We start from the raw sequence: 17,060 nt of genomic DNA on the forward strand, positions 1-17,060 counted from the left end.
ACACTAAAGTTAGAAAGAACAGCTCCAATGAATCATTTTGCATCAAGTTTACTAGGAAAAATCATTTTTCATGATTCCTCAGTGGTCCCAGCAATTATCTCCTTTGAAAATACTATATGAATGTAGTGGGATTTTACACACAAGAAGGAAAATACCTTTTAGCTTTGTTTCTTCTTTTTTACTTTTAGAGGTTTTCATATTTTAATCAACAAAAATAGATAGTAAAAATGCACTTTAAACAAACTTTCAAAAAAAAAACTGGATTAGTATACTTTATCAATGCTCATCTAATGTACTATCATTTTAGGAAAGTGATTCCAGCTCCGTTTTCTGGTATCTGTGGCAACAAATGTGTGGATATAGCAGAAATAGTATTTGTTTGTATGAAAATATATTTCCCATGCTTTTCCTGATGGAGCAGACATTTTGCACATTGATAGGTCCGTGGAGTAACAATTTGTCCATTTCTAGTCAACTGCTTTGACAACCAGGGTGAAGCAATTTCCCCACAAGTAATAAAACCTCCCAAAGCCTTTCTTCTGCCCCCCTTATTTTCCAGCCTGTACCCTTAGTACATAACTTGTAAGCATTATCACCAAGGGTTTGGGTGCTTTAATTGGGGTATCCAAAAGGATAGACAAAATTAACCATGTTCAAGTGACCAAAGCAAGTCCATTCATTCTTTTGGAAAATTACAGACATGTTTGCCTTCAGTACATTAGATCTGCAGCCACATTCGTTGTCTCTGTGTCTTTCGATTTTACAAAAGGGAACTGAAATCCAGCCAGTCGTATTAGGAGTCCATTCAAAAAATGAACAAAGAAGCAAATGAAAACGACCCAGAACGAGGTGGCATATTTTTCACTTTGCGTTTTGTAGGCATAAGTCCCTTCTTTATAATTTGCAATATTTTCTGAGAGGTGGTGGATTTTCACTTCAGAGGCAAACAAAATCATGACAAGACAACCGCAGGAGCCTGCAACAGAAAGAACAAACAATCTGTTGGGACAAATATTTCCTGATTGTAAGGAACAGAGAAAAGAGTCAATATGCAAACTAAAGAAAGCCTTTTACCATCATCCTCATTTGCATTCTTCTGCAAAAATACACCATTTCAAATTAGTAATCATGAGCCTGATTCTCCACCAGGTAGGTGGTAGTGTCTGGGTTAGGCTCTGAGTGAGAAAACTTGGTGGGGGGTAGGATCAAAATGATCTTTCAAATACTGGGAGGCGCTCCTCTTTGTGTGATGAGAAGGCTGAATTGCTAGGCACCTTAAAAGCAAAATGATAGAATAAGGCTACAAAGCAGCCACTGCTATGATGTGGCTTCAAGAGAACAAATTTCTCTAAACAAATTTCTCAAAATACTTCATAGGCCACTCAGGATAAATGCCAGTCATACAGCTGCCTTGTGGAAGGCCCTAGGGCTTCCTTTAGAGCAAGGGCCCCCAACCCCAGACCGTGGACCCGCACAGGCCCTGTTAGGAACCTGGCCACACAGCAGGAGGTAAGCAGCAGGTGAGCAAGTGAAGCTTCATCTGTATTTGCAGCCGCTCCCCAGAGCCTCAGCTCCACCTCAGATCATCAGGCATTAGACTCTTATAGGAGTATTGGTCCCTGGTGCCAAAAAAGATTGGGGACTGCTGTCTTAGGGAATTATATGACTCTTCCTCCACCTCCAGCTCCCACCTGGGCACAGCTGCCCACAGGAGTCTCTGAGCAAAAGGAGCTATGGATAAGGTATCGAGGCAGAGAGTATTTGTTCTCATTTTTTGTAACAGAACTCAGGATGGCCATGTGGCTGCCTTGAATAGAGGTTACTTTGGCTGGGAGTGGCTGGGATGTAGGGGCAGGAAAGTCTCCTTGAAGTATGCTATATTAGGGGCCTGCCTCACTTTTCCTTTCCTTCTTCCTGCAGCTGAAATATGAATGCAATGAATGGAGCTCCAGGGGATATTTTGGACCAGGTGGCCTCAGAAATGGAAGCCACACACTATGGATAAACAAGAAAGGAAGAATCTGGATCCCAGACAGCTGGAGCCACCAGATCAACCCTGGACTTTAGGTTTTCATGTGAGGAAAAATGTCTATTTCATTTAATCCACTTTTGTTATGTTTTCCCTCATTTATCACTCATTAGTGTAGCCTAATCTAAGTTTAATTGGTGCAGCTGTGATCTGGGTGAGACCTCTGCAAGGCAGGGGCATCTGTGCTGATTGGAACCTACAAAGTGTAACAGGCCCTCTCCTCCTGAGGGTAGAGAATGGGGCTCCTTGGGTAGGTGAAAGGCACAGGGGCAGAAGCAGGCGGCAAGGGGTCAGGGTCAGGAGCGCAGTGGGTGGCTAGGATTCCCAGGGCTTCCATAGCTAATGTTGCATCCCAGGCCACCACAAAGGGGTGCCAGTTAATAGGAAACTTGCCGAGGTGGTTTTCTGACTTAGGTCCGACCAATTTGGGTTTGTAACCTGATTTTATCACTTGCTGTATGAAATTAGGAAGTTTTAATCACCAAATCTCGATTTCCTCATCTATAAAATGTGGATAATAGAGATAATGCATGATTAGCATTTGGCATTAGAATTGACACATATAAATGCTTACTAACTGGTAGCTGTTCCTATGGTTTTTATGTATTCTTTTCTTCTCTAAAGTCCTTACCATAATCCCCTACCCCACAGCACGCCAAGAAAATCTGACTACATCAGGTAGGCAACCCAGAAGAATGTATTACATACAGTGCCTTGTTCATCCGAATACTCTCCCAATAGGTTTATGAGTCCTTTAGGAGGGGTAAGTGCTTGTTGTTCTTCAATTGTAGTTCATTCAAATACCCTGGGAGCAGCAACATCATGGCTTAAGTTCTCATCCATTAATTCACTCATTCATTTAGTCAGTTAGATTTATTACATGCCAAGTACAGGGATAGTGATGGAGATTTAAACATTAAAGAAAATGCGTATGTTTTCTGCTCTAACGAAGAGTGTAATCGGGCAGGGATCACAGATAAAACAATGATAAACCAATCACAGTGAGTGTAATAGTAAGGGAGGTACAGGTTGCTATTACTGAGGAGTGGGTGGCACCATGAAGGTTCCTTGGAAGTAGCTGCAGGAAAAGTTAATCCAGCAAAGGGAGGCTGGATTGTGTGGGGGAGCTACAATGCAAACAGCGTTTTCCGTTCCTTTTCCATAGGCCAAGTTTGGTTTGGGGTGGAGGTAGAGACTGGGTCATGTGGGGTGGGGAATGGGAGTGAGCAGAAAAGGGGAAATCACATTGTCTTATTAGAATTTCACCTAGCCCTGGCCTCATCAGCTTGATCGTCATCATAATACACCCCCAAATAATCAAATGATATAATTTTCTTGAAACTTTACTTCTTGCCAGCCTCAGAATGGTAGTTGAGAATATCTTTTTGTGAAATTCGTCAGCTTGTTTTTGTATTCTGATCTCAAAACCAGAGCTCTCCCCTGGCAAAACTGTATTATTCCTTTATTGTTAGATCCAACAACAACAACAAAAAAGCTACAAATGCTGTTTTGCTCTTTATCTTTTTACTTGAAAATTGTGGAGAAAACACCATTGCTTTTACCATGAGAGCCTTCTTTGTCTGAGGGGATGGTGAATTTCAGACAAAAGCAAACACTATTTCCTTAGTGTTTGAAAGGAAAATTCAAGCCTGGTTTCCTTTTCAGGTTGTTAATATTTTAAAGGTATAACTTTGTTAAGGAGACAGTGTTATTGTGAGACTGCATTTCAGATTCCTAAAGTAAAAGTTTCTTGGGGTATCTGAAACTCACAGCCTTTTGCCAGAGCTAATATTTTAAGTGCACAAGCTTTCAAATCAGCATGACTTGTCTAATAGTTGAGAGGAACGTCCAATATTTCGATCTGGATTCTGGGCTTGGCCGTGATGTCAACTTGGTCATTTCAGAGTCAGAGCTCAGAAACTCAGCCCAAGTCTCTGCCAAAGCTGCTAAGGGATTGAAGGGAAACAAACTCAGTGTGAACTAGGGATATTTTTGCTTTTCTGTCTATGGCTCTAAAAGAGATATGAGACCAAGGATAATTATTTATGACTTATGGACCAAAAGATACACATGGAAAGTTTCTTTCAGTGGCTTGGCTGCTAGGGACATGGAGAGAGGTGTGTAAGGGCAGAGGGACAAGTAAAGCAAACTAATACCTATGAGTGGATTTTTAGATTGTAATGGAGAGCAATTTGGTCATGTGTTTCCAAGGAGCAGGTGTGAATGAAGGGTTAACACAGTTAAGTTGAGCCTTTTTTCTTCATCTCCTATAATGATGAATCGAGGAGCCCAGGTCTAACTTGAGCTTTAAAAACATCATATTAGTGAGAAGAGTTATTTGTGCAAAGAATAAATTGTCTAAAAATACAATCTTTTCTAATTCGAATTGATTTTCAGAAAAGGAGAATGCCATTTGTTATCAGAAAATACACAGAGCTGCCTCCATTTTATTCACTCAACAAATATTTATTGGATGCTCACTGCACTGTTCTGGGGACTAGGGATACAGCACTGAACAAAACAGACAGAAATCTCTATCTTCATGGAGATCTCAGTGGTGAAGACAGCAGAGAGAGAGAGTCCATAACCAGATAAGTACATCCTATAGTTTATTGGAGTGTGACATGCACTAAAGAAAATAAAATAAAACGGGGAGGGAGGATGGCTTGGGAGAGGCCCCAGAGAGAAGATGACATTTTCGTGTCTCTTGAAGGAAGTCAGAGAGTGGGAAGGTAGATATTTGAGAAGAGTATGTCAGGCTGAGGGAGCAGCAAGTGCAAAGGAACCCAGCAGTGAGAGCAGAGAGAGGAAGAGAGCCAGGCAGAGAGGAGTAAGAGGTGAATCGTGTGTGAGTTTCTGGGGTGGGCCCTTCAAGGGGTGCTTTGGAAGTCGTAGCAAGGACTTGGGCTTTTACTTTAAATGAAACAGAAGGGAAGACACACATGTACATTCTGAGTAGGGAAGGACTCTCTTGACAATTGTGATAGACCGAGACCGAGTATCTTGCACAAGGTCACGGCTGGGCCCTTTGCATAGTGAGTGAACAGTCCTTCTATTGCATCCTCTATGTGAGTGACCTGGAGCACAATTCTCTCACTACACTTCTGCCCCTTTAGCTGCTGCCCACATATCAAAACAAAATTCCTTGCCCGTTGATTGCCATCATGAGCTGGCTAATATTATTTCTTTTTTCCTTCTGTGGCTTCCTTTCTAAAACCTATGCTGAGAAACTAGTAGAATATTTTCATTGCTGACTGTTTCTACTACAAATCCTTGCCCTTCCTCAGGCTCTGTGGCTTTGATGCTGGGACATCTCTGTATCTCTTTCTCAGACTCTGAGCAAAAGCTCCTTCATAAGGATTGAAGTGAAACAACTTACAGATAGTTTTTACCACCAGTTGCAGAATAATGTGCCCTAGGCATTTTACAGAGGCCAGGACATTGTTGATACTAAAACTGATATATAATGTAAGCATTCTATTTTCGTACTGCTCTTTATTTTCCTGTCTTCATGTTTCACATATGACTGTGCTAATTTATGTTCCCTGCCACAATTGTAATTATCATAATTCATTAGACCCATATTAGGAGCATCTCCCTTTTAAAGGAAGGCAGTCATTTATTCATTTGCCTTACTTGGCATAGCTAATAACATAATGCTTTATGTAAGAGAAGACATAATCAATGCAATTTGCAACAAGCCCATATTTTGGAGTTTTTCATATCACCTCCAAAAGACTTGAGCCAATATATTTTGTATCATCCTCAGAAAGTATTCACTGAACTGTCTAGAATGTTCTACCATTGATCACGCAAGTCGTCTACCTAGCCTTCTCTCTTTTACATGCAGATCTGGGGCTATAACTTCAACTTGGAAACTTCTAGAATGGAATATGTAAAGGTACACACTCTTATATCAATGCTCCAGTGTGCAACTGTGAGTCCAGTTGCTTCTATACCCAGTTCCCTCTTTTTCAGCTCCCTCTCTTTCTCCATCTCCATCACTCTCTCTTTCCCCTAATTATAAACTCAAGGGAAGTGTTTTATGTATTATTTTCCCTATTCTGCCTCCCCCTGCCACATTTCCTTCCCTCTCATCAACTCTTTCACAAAGCTCACTGTTGACCAGTACTCTTTTAACATCCACTCCTGCAGCCTCTGGGACACCGTGGTCTCCTTCCTTCCCCTCTGGACACCAGTGTCCTCTGCTGGCTCCTCCTCAAATTAACTGATGGTGTTCTTCAGAGATTGGCCCTAGGCCAATTTTTCTCTATCTACACTCTCTCCCTAGTTGATCTCATCCGTTGTCATTGCTTTAAATAATATCTATATCCTGACAATTCCTAAATTTATGTATTTCATCTAGAACTTTTCTCTGAGCTTCAGACTCGTATATCCCACTGTCTACTTGACATATCCACTTGCAAATCTCACAGGATCTCAAACTTGACATGCCCCCAATAGAACACCTGATTTCTAGTGCTAAGGTCCTCTCTCCACCTCTTTATTGCCCTAAACTCTAAACCTATTGCTCCACTGTCTTATACATCTTGGTTAATGCCACCACTGTCTACTAATTGCTTAAGCTGCTGGCAAAATGTTTTGAATCTACTTTCAAAATGTTTTTAGTGCATTCATCTCTCTTCATCTCCAATGCAACAGCCTAGTCTTTCACAGACATTTCTTAGAAGATAAATCAACTATCCAACATCTTAAAATCTTTCACAAGCTTCTCATTGCAATTAGAATCAATTCTAAAAGGCTTACCATGTGTTTGAAGCCTGACATTAACATTAGCTGGCATCAGACTGATCTCTAACCTAATTTTTTTCCATTTCCCCCTCACTACCTAAAGCCTGACCCCATGAGCGTACTTTCAGCTCCTACAGGAAGCCAACCTCCTTCCCTAGAGTCCTCACATATGCTTTCTCCTCAACTTGGGAAGTTCTCTGAGGGGCTTCAGCTTCTTTGTATCTTAGAACTCAGCTATTTGGAGTAGCCTTTGCTGACCACCACATCAAAACCCCATCTCCTTTTCGCTTTTATTCTCTATCATAGCAGCTTGTTAATTACCCTAATTATAATTATTGTGATCTTTAATATTTGCATACACTTTTGTTTGATTCCCTCACTATACTATAGGCTCAGCGAAGGCAGAACTGTGTGCCTGATTCATTGTGGTGCCACAAAGTGCCTATTATAATGGTTGGCACATAGTGAGCATTCACTCAGGATTTGTTGAATAAATGAAATGTATGACCTGTATCAGTGGTTCTCAACACTGGTCACCCATTAGAATTACCTGAGAATGCCTAAAAAAAATGCCAGTGCCCAGGCTCCACTCTCAGAGACTCCAATTGAATCAGTGTGGTATAGGACCTGGCATCAGTATTTTTAGAAAGCTTTTCAGGTGATTCTAATGTACAGTTCGAGAAGAGGATCACTGCTCAAAAGGAACTGCAGGGGACCATTAAGATATTACTAAAATCCTAACTAGGAGAATGATTTCTCAGACCTTGTTTATAATTGACAGGGTGAGAAAGAGCAAACTGACTTGCAAAGATTTCATGGAACAATGATAGTAGAATGTTACACGAAGAAGGCTGAGGAATATAATGAGCCAGATTGGAGGTCGCGAGAAGTGGAAGGAATGTCTGGTCCAGAAGGGACATGGTATAAGCACGCTATGGGAACTAAAACCATTAGTGGACTAATCCAAAGCATTCTTTCCTTTCTTTTCTACCTCAGGGTCTGGTGTGCACCTCAGCTTTAAACACAAAGAGGTGGCACTCACAGCATTGTTATGCTGGTCAGTGTGGAAGGTCCAGGGTAGATGACAGGAGGACATCTTTGGACATCTTTCCCCTTCCTTTTGCCCTGTCTTCCTGCCTCAGGACACCAAGCCTTCATCCCCATCCAACAGGGAAGTAGACAGCTGAAGAAATGGCCCTAGAATGACATCAGCACAAGGAAAGCCACAATCCAGGAGGTGAGCAGGAGGGAGAGGAAAGGTCAAAGAGGGAGTTTTCTCTGCTGCCTGTGAGGGAAGCCACCTGGGCAGAGAAACAGTGAAGGAAACTCAGTGCACGATCGCTGCCCCCAGGGGAGTCACTAATGGAATGTGACTCACATTGGAACTAATGGACCTCCTAATACAGGCTTCCACTTTGGAGCGTGCGACTTATCATGTGACTTACCCACTCACATTTAGAGTGTTTGTGATAAGGCCTGTAAAACCCCCACCCATCCACATTTGGGGTTTAAAGCTGGGGTCTCCATGAAGATTACAACTTTAGATAAACATTCCAAAACTACAGGGGATTCTGGGTACTGTCGGTAGTGTAGATTGAAAGGGAATAAAGTAATCTGTGATTTAATAGTGACCTGTTTATCCCCAAAGGTCACAAACTGTCAGTCCATCTGACCCTCAAACATGTTTTATTGTCCTGCACAGTTTTAAAAAAAATATTGAAATTTTCGGTGTTCAAAAATAAAGATCTGGGACTTAAAAAAACAGATAATCAGGGAACACTATGCCTTTATCTTCTACGAAACAGAGGTCTGCAGCTGGATCCTTCTTTTTTTTTTCTCCCCCTCTCTTCCTTCCCTCACCCACAAATCTTTATTGAGCCCTGCTTTTGCAACGAGTTCAAAGATAAATAAGATATAGTGTAAATACAACTCCTGTGTGTTTCCACATATATTCTGTGCTCAGATTTTCTTTGTATTAAACTTCGCCAAAAGCCGAGATAAGATCTGGGCCATGGATTAAATTCTGCATTCTCTGAGTCACCTTGCTTTTCAAATACTGTTAGTTTGGTTGCCCATTATAATTTGTCTTCCAAATGGGCTGTTCTTCTGAATTTCATTCAGAAGCTGGCATGTGAGATGGCTGTGCCAGTTAATAAGCTGTTGTGTTTCAGCTTCAAACCAGCTCTTCTTTTCTCTGCTTTGTGATGCTAGGTCAAGACTCTCCAGACTCTAATTCTGCCTTGTCAGCTGCTTCCCATTAGGCTCTGCCAACAGAGAGCTTGGGAGAGCGGGGACAGGGCAAGGGAGGAAAGTCTGCTCCTTCTGCTTTGCCACAGGAATAGTACTTCTCAGGGCAGCAGCAGTTGTGAATTCCCAAGCCCTTTCCACACTCCCAGAACCGCCTCATGGTGTCCTGTCACAGTGCCATCTCCTCAAAGTACAGTGCCATCTCCTCCACAGTCTGAGCCCCGGTGCCTGGGACCTTTCCTTAAGCTTCTAGGTTCTGCTAACCCCAGACTCTTCCCATGGTTCTCTAAGTCCTAGGGATGGTAGCTGCTTTATGAAGGTAACCATCTATGAGTTATCTCAGGGTCTCATGGTTAATGAATTCCCTATAACCCTGATTCTCAGACTTGAGCTTCGGAATCACCTGAAGGGCTCTTGAAACTGATTGCTGGGCCCCATGCTCAGAGTTTCTGATTCAGTAGATCTAGAGTGGGGCCTTGGATTTGCTTTTTTGTCAAGTTCCCAAGTAATGCAGATGCTACGCTACTGGTCTGGGGACCCCACTTGAAGAACCACTGCTGAGCATTACATTCCCCGATAAAATAGTGTGTATTCTGTTTCCTAGCTAACTTGATTGAGTCAATGACCTTTACTCAAATAGCACACCAGCCAGATTGGTTTGGTATGTTGGGTAGTGGAAAGTCATGGCCACACCCACTTCTAACCTGGGCCTTCCCATGAGATCAAATCGCTGTCTGTGTCTGTCTGTCCACACCCCGTACCTGTACTCTTGCTCCTCTGCCCTGACTGCAAAGCCCTTGGCTTTCTTGTACGATGTTCCATCCCATCTCTCTCTGGCTCACACGCTACCACCTCTGTGGGCCTGCTCTGCTAATTGTAAACCATTTGAATTCTGATTTCTCTGACCTGTCCCATACTAAGTGACCCGGTTAACATTTCCTTCTGGGCTTTTTCAAGTTCACAATATATGTTGAATTGTTTACTGTGTGCAGAACCTCATGCTGGATGCTTTTGCTAGAGATAAAAAGAGGAGAAAGACTTAGAGTCTGCCCTCATAGGGTAATTGAGAATGGTATTATTTGCTTGTTAAAGATCTGGAAAAAATATTAGCAGAACCCCCACTAGAGAGACAACTACTTTGGTTCGGTGAATCATTTGATTAGCAAGATATGGATGGGATTAGAAAGTGTGCTCAAGCAATAATGGCTAGAGGCTCGAATGCCTTCTAAGACGAGTGAGTCCTTGTTAACTACTAGGCTTGTTTTATAGAGGGGGTGCTAGGCAAGTTTATGGCTGGAGTTGAATTATGCCAAGGGAAGGGAGTGGTGTCAAGAGGAGGAAGGGGCCTGGGGCTTGCTGACAGAGGACAAGTTCAGTGGAGAATGAAACAGAAGAGAATGGAGACTTCCAATACAGTGTTTGCTAGTGTGTGTGGTAATCTCTCTCATCTCTCCATGAAATCATTAATGAAGCTACTTGCTTCTTGGGAATAGAAAAAAGTATTATTGAGTCTTTTACAAGTTTGGAGTGAGATAAAATCATGAGACATCCTATAGAAAAATGGCTACATATAAATATATACGTGTGTGTGTGTGTGTGTGTGTGTGTGATCTTTTTTCTCCTCTGAAATATAGCCTAAGCACCCTGTGGTCCTGTCTGGATTTTATAGGCTTTTCCATCAGCCCTGATTATGAGTAGCACATGTTTATTAATGAACTATCCAAATAGACCTACCATTAGGCTACACAAAGTGCCTACAGGCTTGCATATGGCAATTCATATGTGGGTGGAACACTGGCCCTTTGCTTTTTCTTAATGGTTTTTATTTATTTTTTTGATAAGTAAATACATATTATTGAACATTTGTAAATATTTAAAAGTATGAGAAAAAATGAAAATCAATTTTACTGCTCAGAGGTAACTACTACCAACAGAATGATGTGTTTGTGTGTGTGTGTCTCTCTCTAGATAGATAGATAGATGATAGATAGATACTCTACATATATGTGTGTTTCTGTATATATCTATATATAGAAGTTATGTATAGATAGCTATATATATAGAAGCTATATATGTATATTCTTTCTCTGTATATATATATGCAACTAGGTCCATGTTCATAAAATCTTATATACTGCTTTTTTTCACTTAGCTTTTTGTTACAAGCATTTATGCTTTGTTTATATCTCCTTCAAAAATATAATTTAATGTCAGCATCATATTCACATAGACTATCATAGCATATTTATTGAATTCCCTACTGTTTAGATAATTATATTTTTCTCCACTATCATTTGTAATGCTACTCCATTATTATTTATAATGCTACTGTGAACATTTATACTGTAACTTTATATTTGGATAGACCTGTATTTTGACACGCTAAAATGACACACATTTGTCTTCAGGAGTAGAATGTTGTACTTACATGAAATGAAGCTCAGAAGATACAACCCTAGTGGACCATGCAGAGTTTCAAAAGGCTTGCCAAAAGCGTTGTACATGAAGAAGGCTGTCCCCACCATAGTTAAGATAATAAGGATCATGGAGAAGAGAATGACGTTGACGTGGATACTCACTGGCATTGCTTTGAGCAAATCTGGGAAAACTGAAGATAAAACAAAGATTAGAAGAAATTTAATTAGCAGTCATCTGCTAGTGTAAATTTAAAAATTAAATCCCTCTTTTAACTTCAAAAATCACTAAAATCCTTCAGATGAACCATCTCACTTACTGACAAGAGATTTATAAAAAAATTTAAATATGAGATTATTTTATAGAACTCACAAGTAAAAACTAACAAAGGGGAGATTTGAGGGATTTTTTTTTTTCCTGCTGTTGGTCATATGTAATTACTTAAACAAGTGCTGGCTTTATAACCAAAAACTGTACATATTCATGACCAAACTTTTAATGATATTTCTCAGTCGTCATTTTTTAAAATCTATCCTAATTTATAATGACATTTTCAGTTTTGGGACCTCTGGGAGTGTTCAAACATCAGGAAGTTTTTATATTTCCTTTGCTACAAAAAAAATCGTTTCTAGCTCGCACCAACTTTTAAAAATGGGATATTTGCAGTCAACTTTAATATTTTGATGTAGCACAAGCTGTGGGAAAATAATTTCTGGTGACACATGAAATATTTTCCATTTAGGAAACAGGCCAAATCTATTTCTAGATTTCGTGTTCAGGGTAAGTTTTTCTTGTTTGCAGAGGAAATGAAATGCTTTATAAATGTAGAGCTTCTCTTATCTGGCGAGGCATCAGCAGACCTGGCAAAACCAATCTGGGAAAGTTTGGTTCTGTCCATTTTATTTTCTCAAAGATTTATCAAGTGCTTGATTTGTTTACTGAGCATCTACAATGTGCCAGACGTTGTTCTGAGTGCTGAAAGTAGAGCCATGAAAGAAGATAGACAAGATCCCTCTTGTCTTGTGGAGCTTATAACCTAATGGAGGTAGATAGCTAATAACAAGTAAACAAACAAGCAAGTGTGAGGACTTAATGCCAAAGATGGCCACCATCAATTTCTTCCCTCCTTTATGCAGAAGTCACTTCCCCTTTAAGAGGTAGAAGTTATTCCTTGGTCCCCTTGAACCTGGGCTGGCCTATGACTGTTTGACCACCCGGAGAATATGCAGCAGAGTACACTATACCAGTTCCAGGCCTAGCCTATGAGAGAACCAGCATTGTTTATGTCTTTACTTTTGAAGGCTTGAGCTGCCATGAGGGAAGTCCCAGCTACTCTGCTGGAGAGAGAGGCCACCCGGAGGAGCACCAGGTATGAGAGGGAAGAGTGTTGGACGTCCAGCCCAGCAAAGTCTCCAGAAGACATTAATCCCAGCTACTATTTAACTGCCACAGCAATGGAGACTCAGTGAAGAACTGTCCAGCTGAACTAATAAAATTTGTTTTAAACCTTTCAGCTTTGGGGGATTATTATGCAGTAATAACAATAAGATACACTCAGATGGTGATACTTCCATGGAGAAATAAAATAGAGTAATGGGATTGGGAGTGGATCGAGGTGGTCAGGAAAGTGACACCTGAGCTGACACCTGAATGTTGAGAAGGAAATAGCTGGATAAAGATCTGGGGTAAGCATTCCAAGGAAAAGGAGCACAGCTGGGGCAGGAGTGAGCAGTGAATAAGGGGAGGTGGAAGTGAGATTGCTATGCTGGGGGAAGATGGTTGTCCCTGCTAGATCCTGGTCTATTGACCGTGTTTAGGAGTTTGCTTTTAGTTCTAAATTCATTTGGAAGCCACTGGGCATGGGGTGGGGGTAGGGGGTTAAGCAGAAGAGTGACACAAGCTCTATGATGTAAAAACATCACTCTGACCACTGAGTAGTGAGTATAAGGGGAAGGGGGGAGACCTAGCTAGGGTGGGGGTGATACATACAGTGACATGAGACAGGACCTGGCTTAAGGGGCTAGCAGCAGAGGTGGTGAGAGGCTGTCAAATTTGGAATATATTTTGAGATAGAAGACAGGACTTGTTGAAAGAAAGGAACCAAGGATAGCACCTAGATTTTGGGCCCGAGCAACTGAATAAATGGTGATGCTATTAACTGAGATAGAAGTAGAAGGAGCAGATTTGGGCACAGGAGTGAGAAGTGATGCAAGAGTTCTGTTTTAGATAGTTTAAGTTTGAGTTACTTTTAAGACCTCCAAGTAGAGACGTCAAATAGGACTTATATGTCTGGAGGTCCAGGGAGAAGCAGGGGTATGTAATGAGGTGGGACTAGGGTGAGGCAAGCAAGGTGCCTAGGGTGTAAAACTCAAGAAGACAGTCACTTTCTGGGGCCAACCCTGCACTTGCAGAGCCTGAGAGTGAATGTCTCCTTGAATTTTATGTCCTAGCTGCCTCAGTGGACTCACCCCAGTCCTGGCCTGGTACTAAAAGCCATGGCATGGATATCGCCTATGGAGAAGCTGCAGTTAGAGGAGAGGAGGGTCAGGAAGAAGTTCTGGGGATCTCCCATATTTTCCCACACAGAAAGGAGGAGAAGTCCGCCAAGGAGATCAGAAAGAGAGCTTGTGAGTTAGAAACAAATCCATGACTGGGACAGTGGAGAAGCCGAGGGAAGGCAACGTTTCAAGGAAGAGAAAGTGGTCAGCCACGCAAATGCGTGTCCTATAGCCACAACGCTCCTGACCATGTGTCAGAAAGGGACGAGGTAAGAGAGTTGCATTAGGTCAGAACAAACCCTTCACCGCTGCTGGATACAACTAAATAATATGTCCATACATAAAATATGCTTAGTACTATTAGGGAGCACCCCCTTCATGAATACAGACAAGGTCGTTTGTATCTTGATGGTGTTCACTCAGGGTCCTCACTCAGGAGTCACGGGCAGGTCATTTGAATGCTGAGGTTTAGTTGCATTATATTTCCTTTATCTGCTCACAATAAGAGAAATGCACATTATAAATCTATGAGATACCATTTCTCACAAATTATATTTACAAAGATCAAAACATTTAGTGATATGCTGGTTCACTAGGGTGTAGGGAGGGACCCTTGTGCATTTTTCTTGAGAGTATAAATTGGTACAACTTCCTTAGAGGCAGTTGGCAATACCTATAAAGCATTAAAATGCACATATCCTTTAGCTCAGCACTTTTATTTCAAAGATTTCATCCTATGAATATTTTTGCACATTAATCCAATAAAATACTGCAAACATATTCATTGCAGGATTTTTTTTTAAACGGAAGGTTAGAAACAACTTACATGTCTATCAGTACAGCATCCATACAATGGAACATTAGTCAATGATTACAAATAATGAAGCTAATCTGTAAGAACAGGTATGGAATTATCAAAATATGATGTTAGATGAAAAAAACACAAACTAAACAAAGAGAAGTGTGCATCATTCTATCATTTAAGGATAAGCCAAAGGGAGAACATATCTAATAACAAGTAATTATTTAAGTACTTTACTTATCTGATTTAATTCTCTTAACAACTCAATAAGTAAGCACTATTATTAGTCTGACTTATCAGAGGAGAAAACTAGGGCTCAGAGGTGATATACCCAAGATTTATATGTAGTAAAACCAAACTTCCTCAAAGAGCAATAGACTTAGTAAGCAGCGGAGAGATTTGAACTCATGTTCCTACTCTTAACCACCAGACTGCAGCAGCCTCGGGGGCAGGCCATGCTTGTGTAGGGAGAGATTATTTCTAAAAGTTTATTTGTGAAACTGGTAAGGAAACTGGGAGGGAAACTGAGGGATATTTCATTATCCCTTTAGGGCAATTTGTAAAAAAAAAAAAAAAAAAATTAGTACCCTGCAAGCATTATCTACTTAATAAATAATTTTTAAAATCCATGAAGACATGAAATATTCCTGTGACTATTTTAGATTAAAAGAGACTTGAGACATATTCACCAAATGCAATGTCTGGATAATGAACAAACCATTTATAAGAGACATTTTGAGTTAACCAGGAAAAATTGAAAGTGGACTGGGTATTAGATGATATTATACAACTATTATTAATTTTGTTGCTTATGTTAATGGTACTGTGGTTCTGTTTGTTTAAGTCCTTATCAATTAAAAATGATATGAGTGGGTATGAATGGAGAGACAGAAGAGAGGACAGAAAGAGAGAGGGAGGGAGGGAGGGAGGGAGGGAGAGAGAGAGAGAGAAATAAGAAACGTCCTCAGCTCTATTGGAAGTATGGGTAGTGGCAAAGTGGCTGCTGAAGCTCGCAGGTGCTGAGCTCCTGCTGCCAGTGATTGCACTATCCACTCTGCCAGTGTTCTGCGGGTGCAGAGTGAACCAGCTAGTCTTGTACCACAGTTGCCTGCCCTTTGGAGCTTCTAGCTGCTGAGAGGGTTTGATCAATCTAACCTGCTATTCTTTCGCTGTCAACTGTTGACTTGGTTTTTACTAGCAGCTACAAAAAATCTGCTTCTTTCTATCTCCCCACCTGTAAAAGAGGTGATAACCTCTTCATCTTCAATAGGGTAGCTAGGTGAAGCCTGTCTGAAAATTGAGGATTGTTACCAAATTGAAACAAATGCAGAAATAAGTTGCACTGATTTGCCTCCTGGAAAGAAAAGCCAGAAACTAAAATAAATTGTCACGTGGAGCATTTTAATTCTTACGAAGTCTCTTAAAATTTCCACCCTTGTGAGAAAGTTACTCAGCTGGGCACTAATTACTGCATGTTATACTTACATTCTATCAAGTTTATTTTTTGATGAAAATTCCCAGTCTGTAATGACCATCTAGAACTCTGGTAGGAGCCCACCATTTTCCGACCCACACTAATATGACTTTTCCTTGGTTGAAGCTGAGAGAAAACCATTTGAATAAATATTAGAAGGTGTCACTTTAATGGTATTGGATATTATATATCTAGGAGGTAGATTTGTTTAACCTTCCTGTCCTTTTCAGTTTAGGATTACAACACAGAAAACGGATTTGAACATTTTGATCTGTGGACGGGTCGTCATTAATTCAGCAAGTCACTTCTGGCCTCCAGAAATTACTTGATTAGCTGTTGACAAATGAAATGGAGTTATTTCTTAAAATGGGCAGCTGATGCTACATTAGTAGCACAGGGTAGGGCTGTACATTCAGAATTACTCTCCCTCTCTTTCATTCTCTTTTGACTGATTCCTTCCACTTTGTTTATGAGTCAGTGTGTCTAGGTTTCTTCATCCTTAAACCACCCCAAGCCCCTAACTGGCCTTCTTTTCTCTCTATTATTTCATGAGCCTACTTTTTCAAAGAGCGATATACAAGCAATAATAATAAGAAGAATGACAGCAGCATTTTCTATGTTCCAGGTACTTTATATATATAGTGCATAAATGGAAATATTAAATTCTTACAACAACGTAAAGAAGGTACTATGTTATCCTCAATGTATAGATTTTTAAAAATTAAGGCACAGAGAAATTAAGTAACTTACCTACAGTCACACAGTATTGTTGCCGCCTTTGCTTTAATTTGTTCTCATTCTTAAGATTAAAGTAAAATTAACACAGTAAAAAATTCTCCTTTT

The 17,060-nt window shown here is 40.6% G+C and overlaps 1 protein-coding gene across 1 annotated transcript in view; it reads right to left on the reverse strand.

The window, feature by feature from the left end:
- Positions 1 to 445: 445 nt before the first annotated feature.
- CLRN1 (clarin 1) overlaps positions 446 to 17,060 on the reverse strand; it is a 34,613-nt gene continuing 17,998 nt past the window's right edge. The window contains exons 2-3 of the mRNA XM_006926220.1: positions 11,457 to 11,636; positions 446 to 976 (exon numbers count right to left, since the gene is read on the reverse strand). Coding sequence (XP_006926282.1) covers positions 711 to 976; positions 11,457 to 11,636 — 446 coding nt within the window. The 3' untranslated portion in view covers positions 446 to 710. The remainder of the gene's footprint in view (positions 977 to 11,456; positions 11,637 to 17,060) is intronic.

The sequence above is a fragment of the Pteropus alecto genome, unplaced genomic scaffold (genome assembly GCF_000325575.1).
Source record: "Pteropus alecto unplaced genomic scaffold, ASM32557v1 scaffold239, whole genome shotgun sequence".
Lineage (NCBI taxonomy): Eukaryota > Metazoa > Chordata > Mammalia > Chiroptera > Pteropodidae > Pteropus > Pteropus alecto.